Source organism: Saccostrea cucullata, unplaced genomic scaffold (genome assembly GCF_032062105.1).
Source record: "Saccostrea cucullata isolate Sc308-1 unplaced genomic scaffold, CSIRO_AGI_Scuc_v1 ctg127, whole genome shotgun sequence".
In the NCBI taxonomy this organism is placed as follows: domain Eukaryota; kingdom Metazoa; phylum Mollusca; class Bivalvia; order Ostreida; family Ostreidae; genus Saccostrea; species Saccostrea cuccullata.
The window spans coordinates 97532-124790 of record NW_026940370.1 but is presented as its reverse complement, the minus strand read 5'-3'; the positions used below and the strand labels follow the sequence as shown (position 1 = coordinate 124790).

The following is a 27259-nucleotide window of genomic DNA, read 5'->3' as shown; positions in this document are numbered from 1 at the left end:
GCTGGTGATTGACATAAAATCTATTACCGTGCAATAATTCAAAGGAAATGTCAAATTTAATTCAAAACATAGCAAAAGATATCATATGAAGCACTGGGAATGTTTAAACACAGAATAAGCTTGATTAAATAATAAAATATTTACAAATAATTGTACAATCACAAAATACAGAAATATCTATATATAAAAGATATATAGCGCATTTTAAAAGTAGAATATAGAACAAGAAAAAAATGCTCTAGATTTCAAGCTAACATATATAATCATTAAGCATCTTTGACTTTAATTTACTGACGGAGTAACCTGATGTCGGCGGTTATTTGACCTTGTTTGTAACAGCACTGACAGCCTTCTGTTTACCGCCCTCTGGTCTCGACTACAAAAAAGTAAAAGAGATTGTACGCAGAGATTTTGAAAAAGACGTTCTGCAGAACGAATATTTGAAGTTAAAATAATTAATATTATAATAGTTAGATTTTGACAGTGAAAATTAAAATGTGAACTGAACTCTTAACTAGCTTTAGGTTTTAAATAAGTTTTGGTCATTTCAAACATTGGACAGATTTTTGTAAATATTTGATTTTCATTTAGCTCTTTTCATCAAAAGAATAATTACCAAAGATTTATCTTCGTAATAATCAATAAAGAAAATGTAATTCCAAAGATAAATGACATAAGAAACTGACTATTTATACTTACTTTTAACTGAAACAGCTGCTTTTTAAGTTGTGCTACCTTTTCATCTTTGTTTTTCTGCAAAATCACATTTAGTTTATTTTGTTCATACTAAGACATAGTAAATTTAGAATGCATCAAATGGACTTCTTTGAAAGCTTTAATCATATCAATTAAACGATTTTTTTTTCAATGGCCAACTCCAAACCTTATTCCTTATGCTCTCAGCAAAAGAATAGAAAATGGGATGCAAGGCCGAATTAATGGGAAAAACAACCAAGGACACCCAGCCATACATTTCTGCCTGTACTTCAATCTTCAGATATGTTAAAATCCCTTAAATGGACAGAAGAAACATGCAATATAATAAATAGCATGGTCTTATTTGCGAAGAAAATGAAGAGTAGTAGGTTGGGTGATTACAAATATGTCTTACCTGTAACTCCTATTGCTGTCCAACATAACATATCGGTGATAACGACCACAAACAATGACAAAGTCAGCGATGTTTCCTTTTGTCTAATTTTCATCAAATGAACATCTTCATTTGCACTATTTACCGTCACAAAAATGATGACCTGTCCAACAATGATACCAAGAAAAAGAAGAAAGTTGATACCCACAAATACAACCATGGAATACATCCATCCAGACTTTTTGACAACAGAGAGAGGGAGTGAAATACATACACCTGACTGTGTGTAGAAACTTTCTAGATCAGTGTCGGGTAGTAATGGTATCAAAGCCAATAGGAGAGACAGTGTCCATGAAATGATCAAGAAAAGTATTGTGCTTTTTCTGGTAAATTTATATTCTGAGTGGGGATATTTGACAACAATGTATCTCTCAAGAGTAATTAGGAGAACAATAAATACAGATGCCTCGCTTGAAAGTGTGGCTATTATTCCTGAAACAATACAAATTAAACTATGCCTCCAACCATGATCCTTCAGACCATATTGTCCAGTGTAATGCAGATTCGTAATAGCGATGACATACAAGTAGATGCCCATCAGAAGATCTGCAAAACTTAAACCAATCATTAAAATGCTGTTCACCCCTGCTCTTTTGTTTTTAAGGTTAATTAAGTGATAAATAAGCACAAGCACATTTCCAAAAACTGCTATTAAGGCTATGTACCATATAGCTACATTAAGAACAGGCGCTGCGATCAAATTTTCACATGAAGAAATTTCATTCCCAGGTGTAATGCAGTTTACTTTATATTTGCTGTTTGGTTTTGCACAACAAATCGTATAATGCCTCACTTGTATCATTTGCAGATTATAAAGACCTGTAAACATCCCATCGACAACTTGAAAGGGATTTCCTTGCAAAAAAAGTTCTTTTAAATCTCCCAGTGGCGAAAAGGTTCCGTCAATGATTTGAGAGATCTCATTGTACGACAAATCTAGAGTGATTAGAGATGTGGTGGAGGAAAAAGCTCTTGCCTCGACGGTATGGATGAGGTTTCTAGACAGATTCAGATAGATAAGGTTACTTGATAGTAAGTCTCCCTCGTGGATGACTGTTATATAATTGTATGATAAATCCACTGTCCGTAGGTTGTCGTCCTGATCTGGAAGATACGAGGCTCTCCAGGCCGACTGGAGACGATTGTTGTTGAGGTATAGGACCTCTACACTGCTGTAAGAGTGTGAATAAGCCGCAAGAACATTGTAAGATAGGTCCACAACCCTGCTACTTATTTCTGCTGCGTTCATCAATTTATTATGACTTATATTCACAATGTCATCAAACCCAGCAAGGAACAAAGGTAACATGTTTTCAAAGCTATTTCCAGATATGTCAAGTATTCTAGGTTGTAATCGTATAACCGCTCGAACAAGGTGCTGTGGTAGGTGTCTATCTAATTTCTTTATTCCAAGTGAAAAGTATGAAAACGTTGTATATTCATATATCATTCCTGTGGCTGAAAAATAAGTACCCTCAAAAGAAGATAATGAAGTATTGAATATGTAAATTGACTTCAACGTAGAGGGTTCTTGACTTATATCTATGTGACCGATAGAACTGTCTTTAATTACGATACTATGCAATGAGATGTTCCCAACTGCTCTAATTTCTAAGCTCCTGATGACTGCATTTAATATTTCAAGTTGAAAAATATGCTTAGTTTTAAATGTAGATGCATCAACTCTGTCACATTCAACACCCTTTAAAAAGATCCTCTGGGCTAAAGCAGGACAATCCTGTTTGACACAAGTATTGCTTTCTTCTGAACAGTTACATCCAGATGGACAAAATCTGTAACACGGGAAAGAATCTTCTGTAGTCTGTTGACTGCAGTTCATGGATGCATAAGTGTTTCCACATTTTGTACTTATGACTGCATCAGATGAAGTATTCTTGTTATCAAGCTCACCACATTTTGTGAAATTGTGTAGAAACGGGGAAATATTCTTTGTCACAACGTCCAGTGTACAGACTTTATAAAGATTCTTTACAGAGGAATTGATAAGTTGAGCACAATCGTCATAGCTGATAAAGAGGGCTGATATATTTGTTTTCCTGATAGACACTGAGTCATTCACGGTCACATTAGTAAAACCATTACCTTGAAAAGATGACAACCAGCATTGTGAACAAAAATCTGAAGAACATTTCTTATTATGGTTTTCAGGGTCGGTACAATTACGCATGGTTCTTGAAGTGCTGTTTGAAAAATGATCACAGTAATGTTGTAAGGATAAATTGCTTTGAGGACTTGATGATAATACAAGCATTGTAGTTTTATTCACTGCAAAAGCAAATAAAGGCAAGCTCTTTGAGGAATTAGATACTCTTTCTGATGAACAATCGATGCAAAAAATAAAATCAGACTTGTTGAAATTAAAAGATATGTTAAATATCGAAGCATTAAATTTGTGAGAATTTTGAAGCCTCTCATGTGGAAAACAAGCGCCTTGAACCTTAACTGTAAACTTCAATCTCTCCTGTGGTTCAGAAATGTTCAAATTGCATTTTGTGGAAAATGTATTCAGTTCTGGGATGGTATCATTTTTATCTTTCTCTCTGTTGTCATCAAACTCTGTCGTCTTTTTTGTTGGAAAGGAAATACTACTACAGTTCAGATTTGGTGTCAGTAAACTGGCATCATCTATTAAGAAAGCCATTAGATATTCAGGTATTTATTATATTTTTTTTTGAAAGACGAGAACTCGTTTGTCTACTCATTAACATAAACTCTCCCCAGGCCATTGAGATACTAGTATTATACTAGTACATGCATATTATATGCATTAACTCAGTTGAGATAAAATGAAAAGATAGTAGCTCGAATGAACAAAATGACTACCAAAAGAACATGAAACAAAATGTACAGAACAAATAATTTTGAAACTTAATGATATTAATGCATAAAACAAAATATTTGCAAAAAATGTATTATTTCATCAATGAAGAAGTTCTTATCTGATGAATAAGAAGCGAAGACAGTGCTGGAGACGTAATGAAATTTTAACCTATCCATCAAGATACTAAATCATTTGATAAGTATTCGTTAAAACTTTAAAGCAAGAATATAAGACTCAGAAGAACGACACTATATAAATGTAATACAGAAGACATGAATTTTTGCTAGTACTTTTTAAACTGCAATGCCGAAATTAATTATTTTTATTCTCATCCAAGAATTAACAGTTTTTCTACAAAATTATTACAAATGGAATTTTTGAGAAAACTTAAATTAATTTTTACTTACAGCAGAATGTTTCGTCTGATCCATCAGAACAGTCCATGTTTTCATCACACATCTGTTCAGAAGATACACACTCAGAACTGTCACACGTAAAAGAGTTCCATGGGCATGTATCTATATATTAGTGAAAAAACATTCAAATATTACTAACAAATTACATAATTATTTACAGTTCTGATTGAGGTTTCTCATAATTATATGCAAACAGCATAAATCCATCTAGGACTTTGTTTTTATTACAACTTTATTGAAACTGACTAAAATTATTCTATAAGATATATGTCATATACAAAGTGATCAGCAATGGTAAATAATATTCTTTGTATTATTTCTGATATAGGACTAAATATGGTATAGTTATTCATTAAACATGTTGAAAGTAAGACAATTTTACAGTTACTGAAATATTCTCGTTACAAGCCATGATAAACATATATATCATACTGATACAAAATCCGTCCATAAGGCGAACATAATCCAGGGCTGCAATACCATCTACCTCATTCAGAAAAAATGCTCGAAATTGTATCTGCAAAAATAGAAAAACGATCTGCTCAAGCAAATTCCTGAGTTTTGTTTTTACAATATATATTTTGTTAAACACTACATTATCAGTAATGTAAAATTGGTGGACAGCTTCCTCGTCACATTAGGAGTTCGTTGAGCACCACCATGAAGCAACGAAAATTAATGTTCAGAAAACTATAAGAATACTTTCATCAAGACGGATATGGAGATAACGAACAGTATTCAATATCAATGTCCAAAAAACAATACAAAATAGGAGCACAGCAAGCACGGACCTCTAAAATCCCTGAGGTGGGATCAGGTTCCATGGATGAGTGAGCATTCCCTGCTGACCGGTCACAACCATCGTGTGCTCTTTGTCATGATCGGGAAATAACGGGGAAAACCATCAACAAGTCAGTGTGTAAAAATGGACTAACAATTAGTATGAAAAACATCAGTCAGCATTTGACTCAATGATGGTATTTGCTGACAAGGATATTGTATCGACCATAGAACTTACGAAATGATAACTTTAATCGAGACTGCTGATATTCTTGTTTCATCAACTTGCTTGTCAATAATTTACCTTGTTTTAGAAATTGTTCATACGTAGAGCATGCTCTTGCATATCGAATCAACTGAGATATATATACTCCGTATCCAGATGATGAAGGTATATTGCTGCATAAGTAAGGGAAGTTGACAATAGAAAAGTTAAAGTTATCACGTTTATCATATAGCTTCGATGTTAGATTACCATTAACGTCTTTTTCAAGTAAAATATCCAAGTGTGAAACAGATGTGTCATACTCTGTGCTATCTTTTATCTCAAGCTCACCAGGATATATCGTTTCGACGTAGGAATGGAAATTACAATTTGTTAATTGACAATACGTCGTCGATATATCTAAATGTAAAGGTACTACGAATATTGCGGCATTTTAAATATTTTTCTACATACCCTGATATCATTGATAAATGGCAAATTGATAAACCCGTAGGTGAAATTGTAAATGTCAAGAGGCGCATGCGCAATCAGTGGAGTGCCTGAGTAGATATCATCAGAGGCTGTCAAATATGACACCGAAATATGGGCTTTTCCGGTCAACAGGTATCTATACTTCAAACAGCGAGGCAAAAAGGAGGCAGAAATAATCGGTGAATACAACAGACTCATTGTAAAGTCTTGTTGGAATGGGGTAGTGATATGCTGGTGGGAGTGCGTGTTGTCACTGTATGCAACTTTTTTGGCTTTGTCTCTCAGATCTAAAAGAAACAATCATGTAAAAAAAGTGTTTCTTAAGCGTCAGACTGTGATCTTTTACAATAACCCGAACAAAACACTTTAAAAACTCAAGCGCCTTATACATATAATATTTCTATATTATTTATTCACAATTTTTAGATATTTAAAGGAAAAACATTCTATTTCAGCCTTAAATTTCAAGATTAGAGAATTCTATATTTAATCCTTTTTTAAAAACATTTTTTGACACATTAAAATGTTGATTGTATATGCTTACATGTACATGTACTAGTACGCTCTGGTAGATACATACAGTTCTGCAAACCTGGAGCTGCATTTAATTTACTAGTAGTTGTTTAAAATTACTAGAGGTACGATGTTTAAATGAAGCAAATTAAAGGCTATACAATTTTTGATGTACATGTATTTAAAAATAGTGAGTCAATGTTTAAATACTTTAATTTGAACAAAAAATATTGAGCAAAAAAATAAAATATTTTCTAACGCTTCACAAGTTTTCTTTAGAAGATGATTGACATATGTTTTGGTTTTGATACCTCGTGGAATATTCTTTAGTAATAGACTGTTATTTGTGAGACTGGCTATCTGCCAGTGTCTTGCGCCGGCTATAAAGTTTGTAGAACGACATTTTTTAATCTCTCCACCAAATCCACAAAATGCTGTATCAATCTGTAGAAAGTCGTAATCTTTTTCCAAACTATTCCAATAACAGAAATCTCTATCGAATTCACAGTCCACTATTCAAACAAAAAGACATTTATATTTGGAATGCATCGAAATTTAAGTAATTATAATATATTTTACAAAATGTTGCTATCAATAAGTAAAAAAGGAACTTTGAGCTTGAATGTTGTACATTGTCTTTAATTCTGAATTTTTCATATTTTATTGTATTTTCAAAAAGAAAAAAAACTCACCCAAAGAATCTGATGACGCAATGTAGATAAAAGGACAAAATATGAAGAAGGTTACAGCTTTGTCCATTTTAACCTGGAAGAAAACTATTGTCTTGGAAATAGAAAATGTAGGATACTGTGAAATCACAAATTTTCGTGGGGGTTTAATTTTCGTTGTTATCGAGGTATGAAGAGACCCACGAAATCATGTCCACCACTAAATGTAAAATGTTACATACATAACTACTCAACAATTTCTCCTCCTCGAATTCAAATCCACACGAACCAAGAGTTTTTACCCAAGCAACGAAAATTTGACCCCCGAAAATTTGATTTTATAGTACATTGTAAGGTTTCTCATCAATTCATATTGTAGGATATATTTAAAATGAATCGGTTTATTTCAAATCAGCTTAGTTTAATGAATTATGAATTGAATCATATTTAGTATTCCTAGAAGATGCTGAAATTTTTTGTAACACTTTCAATCCAAAATTTTGGGATAATGACAAGCATCCAACTTTCTTATGAAACATACATTTTTCATAGATTACCTGCTTTTTTATGTGTACTTTGTTTTGTTTTTTCAAAATCGCTGCTTTTGAAAAAGAGAAAGTTTATATTAGTTATGTACATGCATAAGTAAGCTTCAGTAAAATCTGGTGAATCACTAAAGCAATTATAATTTCACTATCTACCTTTATTTGTGTGATAAAATTGAAAAAAAAAAAGAGGTTTACACTTACATACCAAAAGAAGGTTTGATCGAATGTTTTTAAAATAAAACATTTAATGTAGAAAAATGTGGCTACTTTCCTAACCCTAATGGTCCTTTTCCTCTGTTGAATTCCTTTCCATTCTTCAAATATTTTCTCACTCGTTAAACAAAAGTAGACAGTGGGATATTAAAAGTATTTAGTTTTCATTCTTAACTGAAAACTGACTATCGACAGGAAATAGACGAAATAAACGATGTTATTCGTAAAATAAGACATAAGCAGGTATTGTCCTTTGATTAAAAAAAGTATCAAACTCATATTTTGGAATATTTTATCATAAAAATATCTTTAAAATTCTGCATTACTTAAAAGTCTTTTATAGTACTGATTGTTTCTGAGAACACCACTTACTCTGTTCATCCTCAGATTTGTATACTTACCCTTTTTTGAGAGAAAAATGTCGAACTTCTCTTGGCAAGATGTATTCCATTCACAGAAATCGTAAAATAAAACGTGTCGAGATTTTGAAATTGTCACAGTTTCAAAATTAATATTAAAAAGTTTCCTTGTTCTTAACTGAAATTTAAGGTAAACTCTTGAGTTTCTTCTGAATTAAATCTCGAAAATATCTATTTCTTAACGTTTGTTTCCTAATTTAATTTAAAATATTTATCGCGTTTGTTTTTTTTTTTAATGTAACTAACGTTAAAACATGCATGCCAACTGATTTCAACATTTTTTTCAAGTTTGATAAGGCAAGGATTTATTCATATGAGGTGGGGTGAGAAATATTGATTTTCATTACTGTCTTTGTAAATCAGTAAGTACACGATGCTGCAATTTAAGATGGAAATACACTTCCTTAATTAAACGAAATAAGATGTAACTAGAAATAAGAAACAAAGACGAGAACATTGGACCAAGTTTCTAAAATCATTAGATTTAATGTTAGACGGTATCAACAACAGATTTTTCCCCAGTTGAAACATTATTATGGCGCTAAGAAAATATTAAAAAAAAAAAAGAAAAAAAAAGAAAAAGAAAAACGGTTACACTTGTGCTTTGATGAAAATCTAATGTGAAAATCTGGTCTTTAATTAAGATCATATATATGTTATTCCATTAACATTGCACTTTTATTCTAAACAGATGTCGATTCATTTGCTTATTTTTTTTTATTCAAAAATTAAATAAACTTTTCTCGTATGTGGAAAATTTAAAAGGGAAATTAAATTTTCTCTTACAATCTTCATAGAGAGCGGAATATATTAATTTTAAAACTGTATAATATGCATATTTCTTATATACTAGTATTCTTCCTTAACTGGTTTAAAGTTGTTAAATAGAAACGGTTATAAAAGTGTGCTCTGCCTTCAAGAATATTTATACATCATATTCTATTGCAATTTTCATGAATATCAATGGTAGACATGTTTTGTAATCCAACAACAGAACTTAATGATAAACATGATGACGATTTTTCGGTCTTTACTTATGTAGCAACTCGTATACGCTTATTTTCTGTGTGTGTTTTTGTCTCCCAGTTCATTCAATATGGAAGAACATGCTCCACGCACGATCAATTTCTAAAAAGAGGCAAACTTTTGGCAAACAAGTTGATGAAATAAGAATCTCAACAGTTTAGTTTTAAGTCATCATTTCGCAAGTTTTATCGTTGATGCAATGACCCTGTCAGCAAATACAATTTACAAGTGACATTAATTCAAATGCTGACTGACTTTTTTCAGACTAATTGTTTGGCCATTATTTAAACCCTGATTTATCGAGGAATTTTCACCCGTTTGTCCAGTCATGTCAAAGAGCACAAGACAGCTCGGACCAGTTGACAGGAGATGCTTAAAACATTGTAATATATTATAAACACAAGTTGATATTAAAAGCGTTCTTTAGTTTCTGATTCACAACATCTATGCAGTTTTTGGAGACTAGGTCTTCCAATAATCTATTGGAATTCTCATTGGTACCCCGTTATTAGACCTTATATGTGGAAAGAAGAGGACACTTGCTATGCATGACCTTCGAATGGACATTCAGATATATCGACGATGTATCGTCGATTATCAATGGCTATTGCCATTCTAATGCCAATACCATATATTCCAGTGGTGCTTGAATAAAACATACCACAGAGTCTGACACATCTGTTTTATAATTGGATACTTTATTTGAAAAAGACGTCAATGGCAATTTTTAAACAACCAAGCTTTATGATAAATGTGATGGCTTCAACATTTCAAACGTTAACTTTCCTTAATTATGCAGCTTGTCATGATCAAGAAATAAAGAGGAAATCCATCAATAATTCAGTGTGTAAATAATGGTGTAATAATAAGTATGAACAACGTCAGTCATCATTTGACTCAATGATCAATTTTATTTGCTGACAAGGTCATTGTATTGACCATAGAACTTACAAAATGATTACTTTAAAGAGTCTGCTGATATTCTTGTTTCATTAAATTGTTTGTTAATGTTAGGCCATTATTTACACTGAATTGTGGATGGAGTTCGTCGTTATTTCCCGATCATGACAAGTGGCACAAGGCGGGAGTGACCGGTCAGCAGGGGATGCTCGCTCTTCCATGGCACCTGATCCCACCTCGGATGCTTTGGTGGTCCATCTTTGCTCTGCTCCAATTTTGCATTGTTTAACGGACTTTTGAACTTGAATACTGTTCATTATCTTGATATATTTTATAATTCCACTCCTGTGGCACGTGTTCCCACCTCTGGTGTTTAAGAGACATGTATGTGTCTGTTTCCGATTTGTATTAAATTGTTTAGGTGGACTTTTGATCTTGCTTACTGTTCTTTATCTTCATGTCATATCATTTGATGCAGATCTCCCCAGTCTTCAGCATATATGTATATTGATTCGTTATCATCTATCCCATTGAGTTAGAAATTAAAGACACAACGCATACGGTGGTTGACACAAATGCTTCTTATTTGGACATTTTTTTTTACAAAAGTATACAGTTGCCAATTTAACTTATCCATTATGATAAACTTGATAAATAACTTTAACTTATCTATTGTGCGAATTTTTTTTTTCGATAAACATGATGATTCCATTTTCTCTCGTCTACCTAAACTCAGAGAAATAAAGCTTTAAGCACAGGAGTTCGCGTACCTGTATCAATTTTACAGTATGAATTTTTCAGTAAATAAAAAAAGGTAGTACCTATAATAATAAAACCTTTTATATAAGTTATTACGTATTTTTTAATATACTGAAAATTTCTGTGAAATTGTTAGGTACGCCAACTCCTGTGCCCTAAGAAACAAATTGTTACATGTATTCAGCCTAGAGTCATTAATCGGAAAGAAATCGACAAGCTTTTTGTTTAAAGTCATCATTTCGTAAGTTCTATGGTCGATTGACCTTGTCAGCAGATACGATTTATCATTGGGGCAGTTGCTGACTTGCGTTTTTTATACTAATTGTTAGTCAATTATTTATACACTGAGTTGACGACGGTTTTTACCGTTATTTCCCGATTATGACAATGTCACGGTGGATGTGACAGGTCAGCAGGGACGCTCACTCCTCCATGCCACCTGATCCCACCTCTTATGTTTCAGAGGTCCGTGTTTGCTCTGCTCCTATTTTGCATTGTCTTACGGACTTTGATATTGAATACTGTTCGTTATCTCTAGCTGCAGAACTGTAGCTCTCCGATTTTTTTTTTTTTTGACAGACCGCGGAGGGCTATACAGTGCCACCCATTGAAAAAGCTGTATATTTATTGCGCACAAAAAAGTGCGCTGTTTCTCAATTTATTTCTCCATATTTTTAAAACTGTCCTCTCAAAATATTACTAATCGTGTGTTCCTAAAATATTCTTTCACTGTTTTCACAACAAAACATTCCTTATAATTGTTTATGATAGCCATCCTGGCCCTGAAACTGAGACCATCGAAAATTTCGTCTATGTATCCTGCCATTTTGCTTTGCAAGATAATTCAGCCCAAAGCGCTACGTACAGATGTAAACTACGAGAGTACTTTATAGAGGAGTAAGGACTTTTTTGAAATCTAGCTTTTTTGCAATGGTTTGTAACCGAACGCACTTTTTTGTTTGCAATAAATATACATTTTTTTTTCAATGGGTGGCACTGTAGCTCTCCGGTCTGTCAATATTATATTTTTTGGAGAGCTACAGTTCTGCAGCTACGTTATCTCCATATCCTTTTTGTATAGAGAGAAAACCAAGCTCGACTCTATTTATATTAAAGTCATCCTTTGATGGACGATTCACATGACAGAAATGAATGGTGTCGTCAAGTTGAATGTTGAACTTGAAGTCCTTTTTGCAAATTTTAGTTCATTATTTTAATGCTAAATTGGGTTTGACGAGGTTTTTTTTTAAGTCGGAGATCCGTGTTTGCACTATGTACAGTTTGTACCGATGATAAAAGGTATAGCTCGAACAAGGGATTCTTCGACCAACAAAACATTACATCTGATATGCAGCATGGATTCAGCATAAGATTCACCTTCTAAATAGCCGACAAGGGGACTAGACGATAGGCCCAATTAAATTTGATGCTCAGGTCCTCAACTTCTCCAGGGCATTTGTTAGTAACTGTTAAACAAAATTAGGTCCTAACTATATAAACAGTGTCGGAATTACTCCTGTTAATTTTTTTTTTTTTTTTGACTACTTATTGATGAAAATTAAGTACTTGTGCACAAGATATACATTTTTCATGTTCAAATATTCGCGCCAATCAAAGTGAAACTAAACTCTTTATAATTGGAGGTAAGAAAATCATCGAACTCTTCAATGTTTTGCCAACAAGTCTGCAACAAGCGTGAAATATGGAATATACAAATTCTGAACTCATCCGATTAATTATATCGCAATTTGTTTCTAGGAATTAGTTTAAAATGCAGTGCACTGGAAGAAAATGGTATGTAGTGAGCCAACCATTTAAACGTTTTTTACGCTGAGTGACTCAGTCTGCAATGAGTCGATTTTCGTTATTGACAGATGATGCAGTGGTTAATGATGTTGAACTTGTAAATAAAATGTATTCATAGCCAGTGGCAGTGTTACTGAAAACACAGCTAAGATAAATGAACTGACCAAACATTTACTGCCACAGCTGGGTGATTTTCATTTTATTGCAAAGTCTCTTTGATTTTAACTCATGGACGGTGATTTTTTTTGATAACGCAGTAATATGTTTAAATTGATTTTAATGAAATGATCATGCAAACTATATAAAATACACGGGGAGAGTGAAACTTATTTGTGTTTTTCCGACAATAGTGAGGTATTAAAATTGTGGTAAACTTTTAGTACTTACTATCTGACAGTCTGACTTAGTATTTAGCCTTATTTTGATATTAAAAAATGACTTTGAACATGGACATGATGGAGAATGGAAAAAGCAGACAGTTGTGAGTTGATTAGTCTTTATTGTCATGTATATATTCCAGCATGAAAAATGTACTATCATTTAAAAAGTCAAGAATAATCTTTATTCATTTTCCATATTCATTTTACAATATGTTTTATGTGCAACTCTTACTCAGCAGTAAACATGGTAAACTATATAATGTTAAAATTTTGTTCAGATTTTTTATGTTTTGATTCTTACAAAGCATTAATTGTCTGTGTTCATATTTTGTGCTTTTATAGTAAAATGTTTGTTTAAAATTTTACTATAGCCACTGGATGCACTGAGTATGCTACTAACATGAATTATAACGGCATGCATCTACGTTTACTTGGTGATTGCATTTACGCATGTATTACTTATTACTTGCAGGTGAAAGAAATAGTCATGTGCAACATGGGTTAAGCTTTTATAAAATAAATGATAAAGATTTATTCTATTGCAAACATTACCATGACTACAAAATTGTTTTATTTCTCTTTAGAGAGTGGGCAGCATCTTCAAATGCAGTTTGAAATGTCATCATCATTTGGATCAGTCTCCGACTTATCCTACCAAGACCGCAAAACATCCATTGTGGATGATCTTCTCTTTGAGATCTATGATCGGTGGCATGATGGACGCCATGACAGTTTTGAGAGCGACACATTTACTGAATGTTCCAGCACGTCGGAGGTGTATCATTGGCGAAGGAATTCTTTTCAACTGGAGAATGACAACAAACACTCCACCCGGATCCTCCCCTCTGTTCTACAAACACAAAGTACACTTTTTTTCAGAAATTTCTCACTTCTATCTATCTCTTTTTTGTTCTTCTCATAAATATCTGTTGAATGAATTCATTTTGCAATTTACACTTTCATGTCTTTAGGCATTTTTATGTTCATTTTATAATATTTTAGCAGATGTACATGTACATGTTTTTTGTGTTCTAAAAAGTCAAGTCTACTAGCCAGAAGTAGCTACGATAATTTTATTTTCACTGATAAAAATTTCTGAATTTTCTGCAGGAGATGATTTTTTTTCAAATACACTTCAATTTATACTTGCATTTAACAATATTATTTACCAGATTATTTATTTTTATAGTATTGCTTGAGGATTGTTGTTAAATCCTTTGAGAATGTTATTATTTCATTTAACCTGTTTTAAGAAAAATAAAAAAACAAACAAACAAAAAATAAAACAGGATAATTTTAAATACTGCATGTATACATGTATGAATGGATCTGAATGGATGATGAGAACAAAAAAGGATATACACCTATTTCTTGCGATTTCAGTTTGATTCAAGGTCATGATTCACAGCTGATCATCTTCTAGTAAGTTAAATTGAAATAAGTTGACTGGTTTGGTAATAAATACACTTTTGTTACTAGTGCCATCCGATGCCGGCAGATGGCCTTCCCTTGAACCCCTAGAGATGGCTAAAGTATATAAAAAATTTGTGAACTGCAATAAAATTTAAATGCATTAATTTTACAGAAATAAAAAATTTGTCTGCATGACTAGAATTTAAAGTCTCTGAAATCTAACTTTACATGTATAATCAGAATCTATAGCTATCCAATTGATGGCAGAATATGTGAAATACAGTTGTATTATAATAGTTTTATACTAGGTTCTTCCATTACATGCACATAATAATGAATGTGCTAATCCTCAAATAAGACCTTTCTCTAACATGTGTAATCTACTTCATTATCATCAAGTACATTCTGCTGAAGGCAACTATTTCTCATGATTTAATTTTCCCAAATTGAAGAGTGGATTAGATTTATGTTGTTATTTATTACTTGAGTTTGTTATTATAACAAGTTCACTGCATGGACACTCCAATGACACCATACCTCAGGTGATATACTCTCCTCAAACTTATCTGACACCTAGATCAATCCTATTATACCAGGGTTACTGGTCCACATTCAACATGTAGAACCCCTAGCTGTAAAAGTCTAGATTTTACATGTGTTGTATTATTAATTTACACACCAATAATTTTATACAGTAGTTGGACTGACATGTTGCATTGGTCATTATAAGTACTACACGTACCAGTCATTTCCAAAGCCCCATGGAGATATTTTAACTTCTAGATATTTTAAAATAGTCATAGTGTATCACTTGATCCATTTGCTTTATGGATATATTGTTTTTATCATTATTTGATCCATTTTATTTTTGAACAGAATATTAGATTTTATAGTTTATTAATTTGATTAAATGCATAAATTTATGTACATGTTCAATGCATATATATTTTATGATGATCGATGGGAATGGTGGTTATTTTCAGGATTGATAAAATTTCATTTCAAAAAAATTAAATTGAGCAAAAAGAGTTAAAGATGGTAGATGCATATAAAATTATGCTTAGATATTGTGTCAAAATTGCAATATAAAATAGGTTAGGAAATTTTTGAGTTAAATCATCATTGAAAAACTTTCTTGATATACTTTAAAAAATACAGTAATACATAAGAAGAGTTTTTGGGAAAATATTTATATTTTGCTGTACTAGTGAGGGTGCTGAGATTGCCAAAATTAAAATATCGTTAAAAATTAATTGTGTTTTATTTGTAAATAGCCTCTTAAGTGAGAATTTTAAAATGGCTATAAAATTACTTATTTCAACTTATACAGTAATTAATACATATGATGTATCCTCGTATGAAGGAAAATGAGAAAATATACAGATGCTCTAATATAAGAGACATATTGATTTCTTTTGACAGTTTATTGCATTACAAACTAATAAAACTTGATAAAACATTGCAACATCTGTTAGAATGGCATGGCAGCCAATGTAAATAGCTAAGACTGGTATGTTCTACAACAGCTAGCTACATGTTTGATTATGTTATATATTCTGTAATTCATATCAACTTTATAGTATGTTACATTCTGCATTTTTCTGGGTCACAAGGTTAATGCCTGTAAATTAAGTTCAATTAAAAATATTGCTCTTATTAATTTGTTATTATTTAATTAATATGTTTGAGCTTACTAAAATTAAAAAGAAGTGATGATCTGAATATTTTTACAATTATATGTACTATTAATAGTTCCCTTCCAATTAACATCATACATCGATTTGTCAAGAAAATGAAGTTTAGATTTATAATAAAATGAAATAATGAGTCAGAAAATATAATCAATTAAAACTACATGTATATCATGATTATATATGTATGCTGTTGAGATGTAGATTTTCATGCTCATTGGTATGAGTTATCTTTCTTTCTCTTAAAAAGTCTAATAAAGTAAGCCGACTATAAAGTAGACTTCATGACGGTACTGAGGAATCATTCATTTTGAAGTTAAATAATTCAAATTATATATTTTCCTGTAACCAATTGATTATTGAAACTGTATGGTCACCGATTTTGATGAAACTTCACCCATGCTTAGTACATGACACCAGAAACAAATATCAAACAAAATTTCGTTGCTAAGTGTCTCGGTTGCTATGGCAACAGCCGGAAAACTTTGAAAAATCGAGATTTTCAGCCACTTTAAATTTTGACTGTGGCTTAATACAAACTAGAAAAAGCAAACAATCCATTCTCACAAAAACATGACACCTTGATGTCACTTATACTGTAAAGAAATTGTTTAAATATATCTCTAAGAAAGTGGTAAGAAAAATACATTTGGAATACATTTAAAATGCTGGAAATATGCTGAAAAACACTCCGTATTCACTAATGGTAGGTGTTACATGCTCAAACTCAATCAACGACTTAAGAAAAACAATCAAAATGTTTGACCTTAAGTATATAGGTATAAGCAATATTATTCTATAAATAACTTTTATTTGCCATGGTAACACAGTGTAACCATGCAAAACCAGTAACTAAGATTGGGTTAATGCTATATCTTAGGAAAAACATGAAAATTCAAGACTGGCAAATATGCATCCTTAGGACCTTGCAACACGAAAACCATCAGAAAAATTGGATATAATTGCTACTTTGCAGTGTAACCATGGAAAAAAAGTACCAGTGCTTAAAAGTGAATTATTTTTCGCTGCATTAAGAATTAAAATGCCATAAAATCAAGAAACAAATTAAAGGACTCAGCTTGAATAGTACTTTTCAAAGATATTTCTCATCTGTAGAACTGAAGTTGAATATCATATATTGATAAAATTTGATGAAGAAAACAACACTGTTGCTATGGTAACCAAGAAGGGAAAATGTTCGATTTTGTGAACTTTATATCAATATTAAACCCTGTGTGCCAACTTCTTGCATCCACTTAGAGATTGGATGATATTCAAAATTAAAAGTCAGGTTAGCTGTTAATAAATATCAATCATAAAAGTTTTGGGAATCTACATTTAAGGGTATGTATCCAAGGAAATAAAATATTTTTCAGGTTTTAAAGCATATATTTCCTGCTTATTTCCATAGCAACGCTCTATTTAAAGAATCTAATCTGAATTTTTTCAAATGGGAAAACTAGGAGCACACTAACATCTTTAAAAATTGATCATTAATTATGAGGAAATGTGCTTTTTGAAAAGATAGGATCAGATTTAAACCTACAGAGTGCTACTTTGAAGGCTCTCTGTGGTATAAAAACCTTGGCAACCATTGCCAACCAAAATGAAATATCATATTTTGTTCTTGGTATATGTTTCAAGGCTCTTTTTTCTATTATTTGGTCACATTTCATCCTATGATTGCTTTTTATTTAACGTGTATGACTTTATAAAATTCAATGAATGTTTTTTTTTACTTTTGATTACTTTGTTACCATAGTAACGTATGTAATAGTTTATTTACCAAACATGTTTATCATGCATTTGAGACATCTGACTTTCAACTTTTGGAAACAGTCATTGCCAATTGTTTGCTTTGCCGCAAATGTTAACTATGGGGCTCTAAACATGTTAAAAAATGCCATTTTTCGTACTTTAAGACATGTTGCCATGGTAACTATAAAGCATAGCAACCAATTTTTGCCTGATTTCAGTTAAGGGTATCAATTACTTTTATCATAGAGAGTTTGGAGAAATTCTGAGACTATGCGTGCCACGGCTCCTATATAAAATTTCAAGTCATTACAGAGAATGGCTCTTAATATAAATTATATAGTTTTTTCTCTCAAGAGGGATGATTATCGAAACTAAGGGATGAATTTTTAAAAATAATTTAACATTTTATATCTTTTGAAAGATCTGAAGTTTACTGAGTGTAAAGTTGTATCAGTGAAAAAAGAGTTTTCATATAATATATTCAAAAAGTTTTCATATAATATATTCAAAAAGTAAATACAGTATGATCAAGCTAGTTTGCAGATATGTCATAAATTGAAGATTAATCCAAAGTTTATATATTATATAAACTTTGGATTAATTTTCAATTTATGACAAATCTGCAAGCTAGCTTGATCATACTGTATTTACTTTTTGAATTATTCATATACATGTGTATGTCTAATTATGGTAGCATGCAGGAAATAATAGTATTTGTAAAGATATTTCTCAGTTAAAAACCATATAAATATACGCATTTATAGAAAATGATGAGTTCAAACCTCTTTTGTAGGTGTTGATCAATTGAAGAAGACCGTAGAGGAACTACAACATCGGATTAATTTTGTGTCGTCTCGATTAGTCCGTCAGCTGAAGAGAAGAGATAGGAGAGTCGCTAAGCTCCAGCACAACTCGGACCTGGTAACGGCCATACTGCAGGCCTCATCACAGAAGAGAAGTAAGTACTGGGTGTCTGAAGATATGGTATAGAAATCGGGAATGTTCAAAATGTTTTAAAAGGAATGGTATATACAGGTTAGATAGATATACTGTATACAGGGTTATATTATTGACCCTGGGCTATTTTCACCCTTTGCTTACAAATTTGCCCAGTTTTTAATTAGCTCAGTCCCATTTCTGTTTAAGAATTTAAAATTCGCCCAGTTTTAAATTCACCCACTTGTGACAAGGAGGAAAGGGGCGAAATACTGTATACAGTATATGGACAATGCAAAAATATATATTCATTTTCTAAAACACTGTTAAAAAAGGAAGCTAATAATGCTACATGTGGTTGTTACAGTGTTGGGCATTTTTAGTTCATCCAAAGGACAATATAGCATGAAAATAAAGACATTTTAATGGTTAAGTTGTTGACATGCAGTTAAGTAGAAGCTGTTTGTACATTTTAGTGGAATTTAAAATAGGCAGGATGCAGGATGCAGACATTTTAGCAGACAATTCAGAAAAATATTTACATAAACTTTTCATTCAAGAAATCCTTCTCTTATCTCCCTGTTGGTGAACAGGAGACTGGTTAATTGAGTACGGTATATATTTATGTGTATATTTTACTGAATGCCAAAATATTTGCATCTTGCATCAGGCCATTATTGGGAATGTTCTGTGAATATGGCAAACACTATCTTTCAATAACTTTTAATATGAGAGACATTTACCTGCACATAAAAAAATATTTTTCAAAGTTCAACCTATATAGTGCATTAAGCATAACATTTGATATGCATCAGTGTTATGCATTAATTTAATGCATTTACTGACAAGATAGAAACCACCACCCCCACCCCCAAGATCTCCAGGGAATACATACTATTTTAGTTTAGAGTAATATATAGCTACTAACTTGCTGATTGGGGCTTAATTACTATCAATGAGAAGAGAAGATGGATGATTATAACCCTGGTAATGGATGTTAAAATCCTTGTCTTTCAGACAAAGAACTTCATAATCTGTCTTTTGTCATCCTTCATGTTCATTATTCATTGTTTAAAACAGTTATGGTATTAATACCAGCTTTATAAGGTGCGGCATGGGCAATGGTAAATTAAAACTATATAATCATGTTTACTTGATTCGAAAAATCAATGTTGACTGCGTGACTGTTTAATGTCTTTTGGGAACTTGATAACAAGATCAAAAATGTTGCTGCAATGACAGGAATGGTGCCATATCTTTTTTCTCCTCCAAGTAATCTGTTTAAAGTGGAATATGGGGATTGTAAAGAGTCATTAGTTACACAGTAAAAAATGCAGTGGAAATACAGATACAGAAAAGATTTGTTATAATGACTCATGGTTATCATGTCGCATTCTTTATCTAAATAATGGAAGCTCCAGCCTTATTGTACGGGACAAAGTAAAGTTGATGCATGCATGAAAAGGACTTTCTCAAGATACTCTATACATGAATGAAAGTAGTTTTTTGGATTTTCAGACAATTCCTGAATTCAGTTATTTATCAGTGTCTAAAATAATGTCAGAAATATTTTAATCTACCGGTATTTTAAATTTGGGTCATTACTTTTGATTTCCATTTATTTTACTTTTACATCAACTGTATAAATCTTATCTAACTACATAAAATTACTTTGGAATTTGTACTCTTGAGTCTATAGTGTGAAAAGCTACCTTAGGGATAACATGAAGAGAGTGAAGACCACTAACAGTGAAAAATCCAGTAAAGAATACTGAAAAAGAAAAAACAAAACCAGCTAAGATCAGGTTCTTAAACATAAGAGCCTAAGAGGAATAAGCATCCAAATCACGTGCACAACTGCTTCATGTGTATTGATCATATAAATGGAGAGATCCATAGAAAAATAGGTTTAAGGACATTTGATGTCCTTTATTTATAAAATTCTGCATCATTTTTAAGTTCTAACATTAAATCTGAATTCTACAATGTAAATTGAACTATATTCAATGAAAAAAAATGCGATTAAATTCCATTCAAATAGAATTAAGCTAGGGACTATATTTTGTGGTGGAAGGTTTTTTAGACGAAAATGATCAGTTTTTCCCTTTTGAACTACATTTTTTGTATAACAGTACTGTTAATTTTGGATTCCTATTTTTCCATGCTGGTTGCACACAAAGCTGGTTTTTTTTTTTGCAGTGAAATGTGTTATGGTGGTTCTGAAATATCTATTAAATTATTTCTCATGAATTCTATCAACAAAGTGTGACAAATTTAGTAAATATATTCTGAAAACCCGGGGAAAAATTGAGCCAATTTTAATGTAATTAATTGACACTTTTTTAGTAATACCTGAAAATTTACATCATATACCCCCACTTTTGATGTTCTTTTCGAAATATTCTAGATAACTTTGAGCTATTTATTTAAAATCAGAAAAAGTTTAAGACTTTAAAATAATTTTCTTGCTTATTAAATTTTCAATGCCAGAAAAATCACATTTTATTAGTGCAGAAAGGTCAAATAATTGATTATGCGTAGCAATTTGAAACTTTTTCTTAGTCACAATTTTAAAGTGTCTTTTTTTAAATCGACTTAGAGTTTATTTTGTTTTATGCTTTAATTGCAAATATTGGAGGGAAAACATGGAATATGTGATTTTTTAATTAAGACACAAATTTCAGTGCAAAAAGGTCATATTTAATGCACTGTAGCGCCAAAAGAAGCATATTGATCTGATTTTGATTTGAATTTTAATTAAGCTATGTATGTAGAAACTAAAAATATACTTGACAAAAAAAGTTTAAGACTTTAAATATCAGGATCGAAGGTCGTTAAAACAATGGCTTTTAAAACCATTGATGGGTAATATCATCAGGAGTGTGGGTAAAAGTACAACTCTATGATAGGCTGTATTTGAAGTATAAAGTCATTATATTGACCAAAGATTTTTTTTAAATCCTGGCATTAAACAGAGAGTTACAAGCCCTAGAACATCAACTTATTTGTCAATAGCTTTTGCCAGATTTAAAATAAATTACAAGAGTAACTTTCTCTTTTGAAAAATCATTTTAGAGCCTTGAACACCATCTATATGTGACTGTCACAGTGGAATATAATTACATAAATATTGATGGAGTTGATGATGGAAAATCTAAAGTTATCCAGTTTGATTTTAAAAAAGGAAAATATTTAAAAACCTATAGTTTGTAAAACATCCAAGTATGGAACAGATGTGACAGACTTATTTCAACTTCATTTAGATATATCATGTTAACATGTGAATGAAAATAACATTATAGATAAGTGATAAAACATCATCTTCAACAAATTGGAGTTGTGAGCCACAACAACCAAGACAAGTATGTTAATTTGCTTCTCATGTAGATGTTTTAAAATATATACTTCATAGGAAAATAAAAATTAAATGAAAACAATTGTTGCCCCGTAAAATTTCAATAGATTTCATGAAGTTTTTATAGTGAATTGTATTCAATGATCAAAAATATTTTATGATATGTACTAAAGCAGCTTTTAAATGAATTGCTTAAAATGTAAGTGTAATTTCTTTTAAAAAAAAGCAAAAAGAAATGTGAATTTTATCTATCACGATAAGACACCTTATAATATATAATTTATTTATTCGTTGCACTGAGTAATTAGATTTATTACCAAACTTCCTTTTTTTCATGAGGCAGGAAACTGTCAGGAATTTTAGGTCTTGGAATTTCTATTTAAGTGCTCCTTTCTGTGCTTAAAATTGATTTTAGCTCAAGTTCGTGGCACTGATTTCCAGTGGATATTTGGAGCATGATCACTGTGTAATTTAGCATGCTGTACTACTAATCAGATTAAATTTTTAAAAATTTTACTGTATTTTCTCAAGCTTTATGCTTTCTTATAAAATTTAATGATTAAGATTAAAAAATATATAAATTGTTTGATGAAATTCCTTTCATCAGCCTGATAAAAAAGTAAAAAAATATTTGTACATTTATTGTTAAAGAGATACTACAGTAACTAAATTAATGTGATTCTGCCCTCATCTAGAAGTTGTGTTCTAAAATATAAAAGATTCAGATTAATAAAATCACATTGATATAGGCCCTTATACCATATATCTGTTTTCTTTTTTTCGTGTGTTGGAAATTTTGTGAAAAAGGGGTAGATTAGTACAGTTTTTATTTTGTGAAAGATATTTTTTACGATTAAACATTTTTTTAAAGTTTAAAATGGTAATGTTTTATGTCACATTAGAGCTGACATAATTTCTACGTGTTTTAAAATTTGCGAATTAAAAATGGTCGCAAAAAATAGATCATCGCAAAAAAAAATGGATATACGGTACCTCAGGCCCTATTGGCTAATTCTATACTGTTGAGTATATGCATAATAAAATCAGCAGTATACATGTATGTATAAAGTCTCATATTTCTTGATCACAAAACATTCAACAAAACTACAATAATGCTTCATAGCAGAAACTAACCAGAGCTCATTACAGAATATTACAGAGCCTGTATGTGTCATAATATTAGATAGAAATATACATCTGTTACTTAAGTCCTAGAAATTCTCTAAAACAACTGAGCCAAATGTTACCAAATCTATGTATAAAAGAGATTATAAATTAATATATAAATTGTATGCGATGTAAATTCGTCCGTCCGTCTGTCTGTCTGTCTGTCTGTAAACAATTTTTCAAAATGCTAACAATTTTGGTATTTCAATATAACTTGCCATACAAGTAGACTACACTAAGATACATAATTCTGTATATCGGTTTTTGATTTCGATGAATGGTGTTGCCGTGGTTACTAAAAATAGAAATTTCTGTGAAATTCTTTCAAAATGCTACTCCTCCTACAGTTTCGGTCTGATTTCAATATAACTTGACACACAAGTAGACTACACTAAGATACATAGTTCTGTTTATCTGTTTTTGATTTCGATGAACGGTGTTGCCGTGGTTACTAAAAATTTTCTGTGAAATTCTTTCAAAATGCTACTCCTCCTACAGTTTTGGTCTGATTTCAATATAACTTGGCATACAAGTAGACAACTTTAAGATACATAATACTGTATATCGGTTTTTGATTTCGATGAACGGTGTTGCCGTGGTTACTAAAAATAGAAATTTCTGTGAAATTCTTTCAAAATGCTACTCCTCCTACAGATTTGGTCTGATTTCAATATAACTTGGCATACAAGTAGACTACACTAAGATACATAATACTGTATATCTGTTTTTGATTTCGATGAACGGTGTTGCCGTGATTACTAAAAATAGAAATTTCTGTGAAATTCTTTCAAAATGCTACTCCTCCTACAGTTTTGGTCTGATTTCAATATAACTTGGCATACAAGTAGACTACACTAAGATACATAATTCTGTGTATCGGTTTTGATTTTGATGAACGGTGTTGCCGTGGTTATTAAAAATAGAAATTTCTGTGAAATTCTTTAAAATGCTTCTCATATTTCTTGATTTCAATATAACTTGACACACAAGTAGACTATATAAAACATAATTCTGTTTAACGGTTTTTGATTTCGATGCTGTTGCTTGTTACTAAAAATAGAAATTTCTGTGAAATTCTTTCAAAATGCTATTCCTCCTACAGTTTTGGTCTGATTTCAATATAACTTGGCACACAAGTAGACTACACTAAGATACACAATTTTGTGTATCAGTTTTTGACTTTGATGAACATTTTTGCTTTGGTTACTAAAAATAGAAATTTCTGTTATACTCTCAAAATGTTACAGTTTAAGTCTGATTATAATATAATGTGGCATAAAACAGCTGAGAACAAATGTTACCAAATCTATATATTTTATAAAAGAGATTATAAATAATTTTTTTGGGTCTTTTTCTGGTCCTTAAACCATATGGCCTGAGACACACGATTCAAACCTTATAACCATAGGCCCTAAGGTAAAATGATCAAACATTTCACCCATTAGACCCTGAGGTTAAACATTCCACCATACTTTCTGGGCCTACAAAACATGAGTCAAACTTTACGCTCATAGGGCCTAAGGTACAAGGACCAAAGTATACATCCATAGCTTTAGGTACAAGGGTCAAACTTTACACCAATCAGACCAAATGTATAAGGGTCAAACTTTACACTCATAGGACATGGGGTACAATGATCAAACCTTTCACCAAAGCCTTAAGGAGTATCAGTTTCAACACACAAAAGGCCTGAGAAACCAGAATCAAACGTTACTTCTATAGGGACTAAGGTACAAGTTTCAAACATTGCACCAGTAGGTCTTAGGTACTGAGGTATTAAAACCACAGGGTGTGAGGTAAGTTTCAAACATTGCAAACCTTACACCCATAAGTAGGTAGGTCTTATGCCTATTACACACAAGGTGCAAGGGTCAAACTTAACACCAACCAGAGCTTTAGATACAAGGGTCAAATATTTAAGCCACAGGGTTTAGATAGTAGGATACAAACTTTACCCATAAGACAAGGGAGGTACAGTGGTCAAACTTTACACCCATAGGGCCAGAGGTACAGGGGTCAAACCTTATACCCATAAGACTAAGGTACAAGGGTCAAACCTTATACCCATAGGGGTACAAGGGTAGGTACAGTGGTCAAACCTTATACCCATAAGGCCAGAGGTACAGGGATTTAAACTTTATACCCATAAAGCCAAGGCAAAAGGTACAGGGGTTAAACCTTATAGTATACCCACAAGGCAAAAGGTACAGGGTTCAAACCTTATACCCATAAGGCTAGAGGTACAGTGGTCAAACCTTATATCCATAAAGCCAAGGGTACAAGGGTTAAACCTTAACCATAACACAAAGGGTACACATAGGCAAAAGGGTACAGGGGTCAAACCTTGTACCCATAAGGCCAGAGTTTGTATACCCATAAGGCTAGTTCAAACCTTATACCCATAAGACAAAATGTACAAGGGTCAAACTTTATACCCATAAGAGAAATGGGTCAAACTTTATGTACCAGTGGTCAAACCCTTATACCCATAAGGCCAGAGGTACAAGGGTCAAACCTTATACCAACTATGCCAGAGGTACAGGGGTCAAATCTTATACTCATAAGACTAGAGGTATAGGGGTCAAATCCATAGCTTTAGGTACAAGGGTCAAACTTTACACCAATCAGACCAAATGTATAAGGGTCAAACTTTACACTCATAGGACAGGTACAGGAGTATCAGTTTCAACACACAAAAGGCCTTATACCTATAGGGACTAAGGTACAAGTTTCAAACATTGCACCAGTAGGTCTTAAGGTACAAGGGTCAAACTTGACACCAACAGAGCTTGTCAATGAGCTACAAGGGTCAAATATTAAAACCACAGGGTGTGAGGTAGTAGAACAAAACTTTACCCATAAGAAAAGGGATACAGTGGTCAAACCTTACACCCATAGGGCCAGAGGTACAGGGGTTCAAACCTTATACCTATTACACACAAGGCCAGAGGTACAGGGGTCAAACCTTATACCCATAAGGCCAGAGGTACAGGGGTTCAAACTTTATACCTATTACCCATAAGGCCAGAGGTACAGGGGTCAAACCTTATACCCATAAGACTAGAGGGACAAGGGTCAAACCTTATACCTTTAAGACTAGAGGTACAGGGGTCAAACTTTATACCTATAAAGCCAGAGGTACAGGGGTCAAAACTTATACCTATAAGGCCAGAGGTACAGGGGTCAAACTTTATACCCATAAGGCAAGAGGTACAGGAGTCAATCCTTATACCCTTAAAGCTAGAGATACAGGGGTCAAACCTTATACTCATAAGACTAGAGGGACAGGGGTCAAACCTTATACCCATAAGACTAGAGGTACAGGAGTCAATCCTTATACCCTTGGAGCCAGAGCTACAAGGGTCAAACCTTATACCCATAAGACTAGAGGTACAAGGGTAAAACTTATACCCACTAGGCAAAAGGTACAGGGGTCAAACCTTATTCCCATAAGGCCAGAAGTACAGGGTTCAAACTTTATACCCATAAGACTACAGTTACAAGGGTCAAACCCTATACCCATAAGACTAGATGTAAAAGGGTAAAATCTCATAACAACAAGGCAAAAGGTACAGGGGTTCAAACCTTATACCCATAAGGCCAGAGGTACAGGGGTCAAACCCTATACCCACAAAGCCAGATGTACAGGGGTCAAACCTTATACCCATAAGGCCAGAGGTACAGGGGTCAAACCTTGTATCCATAGGGCCAGAGGTACAGGGTTCAAACCTTATACCCATAAGGCTAGAGGTACAGGGGCCAAACCTTATACCCATAAAGCCAGAGGTACAGGGGTCAAACCCTATAACGATAACACAAAGG

General features: G+C 32.4%; 2 protein-coding genes across 2 annotated transcripts in view; one reads left to right on the top strand and one right to left on the bottom strand.

Annotated features, from left to right (window-relative positions):
• Nucleotides 1-203: 203 nt before the first annotated feature.
• On the bottom strand, nucleotides 204-7157 carry LOC134255261 (relaxin receptor 1-like). Its single transcript, XM_062737776.1, has 9 exons — nucleotides 7091-7157; nucleotides 6710-6910; nucleotides 5868-6172; nucleotides 4400-4451; nucleotides 3602-3796; nucleotides 1112-3253; nucleotides 884-1011; nucleotides 700-753; nucleotides 204-376 (listed from the first exon to the last, which is right to left on the bottom strand). The coding sequence occupies exons 1-9, from the start codon at nucleotides 7155-7157 to the stop codon at nucleotides 317-319; spliced, it is 3204 nt and encodes a 1067-aa protein (XP_062593760.1). The 3' UTR covers nucleotides 204-316.
• Nucleotides 7158-12594: 5437 nt separating this feature from the next.
• The window catches only part of LOC134255231 (TBC1 domain family member 30-like), a 41112-nt gene continuing 26447 nt past the window's right edge, over nucleotides 12595-27259 (top strand). The window contains exons 1-3 of the mRNA XM_062737745.1: nucleotides 12595-12725; nucleotides 13702-13980; nucleotides 18773-18937. Of these exons, the coding sequence (XP_062593729.1) occupies nucleotides 13722-13980; nucleotides 18773-18937 (424 nt within the window). The 5' untranslated portion in view covers nucleotides 12595-12725; nucleotides 13702-13721. The remainder of the gene's footprint in view (nucleotides 12726-13701; nucleotides 13981-18772; nucleotides 18938-27259) is intronic.

Bases quoted from the DNA above. Each gene is read 5' to 3' on its own strand.
- LOC134255261 (XM_062737776.1), bottom strand. From the start codon at position 7,157: ATGGACAAAGCTGTAACCTTCTTCATATTTTGTCCTTTTATCTACATT. The intron at 3,797-4,399 runs GTAAGTAAAAAT...CTTTCTTAATAG, and splicing joins ATCAGACGAAACATTCTGCT to ATGATGCCAGTTTACTGACA. The intron at 3,254-3,601 runs GCGCTTGTTTTC...CATCTTTTCAAG, and splicing joins GTTTACAGTTAAGGTTCAAG to GTAATGGTTTTACTAATGTG.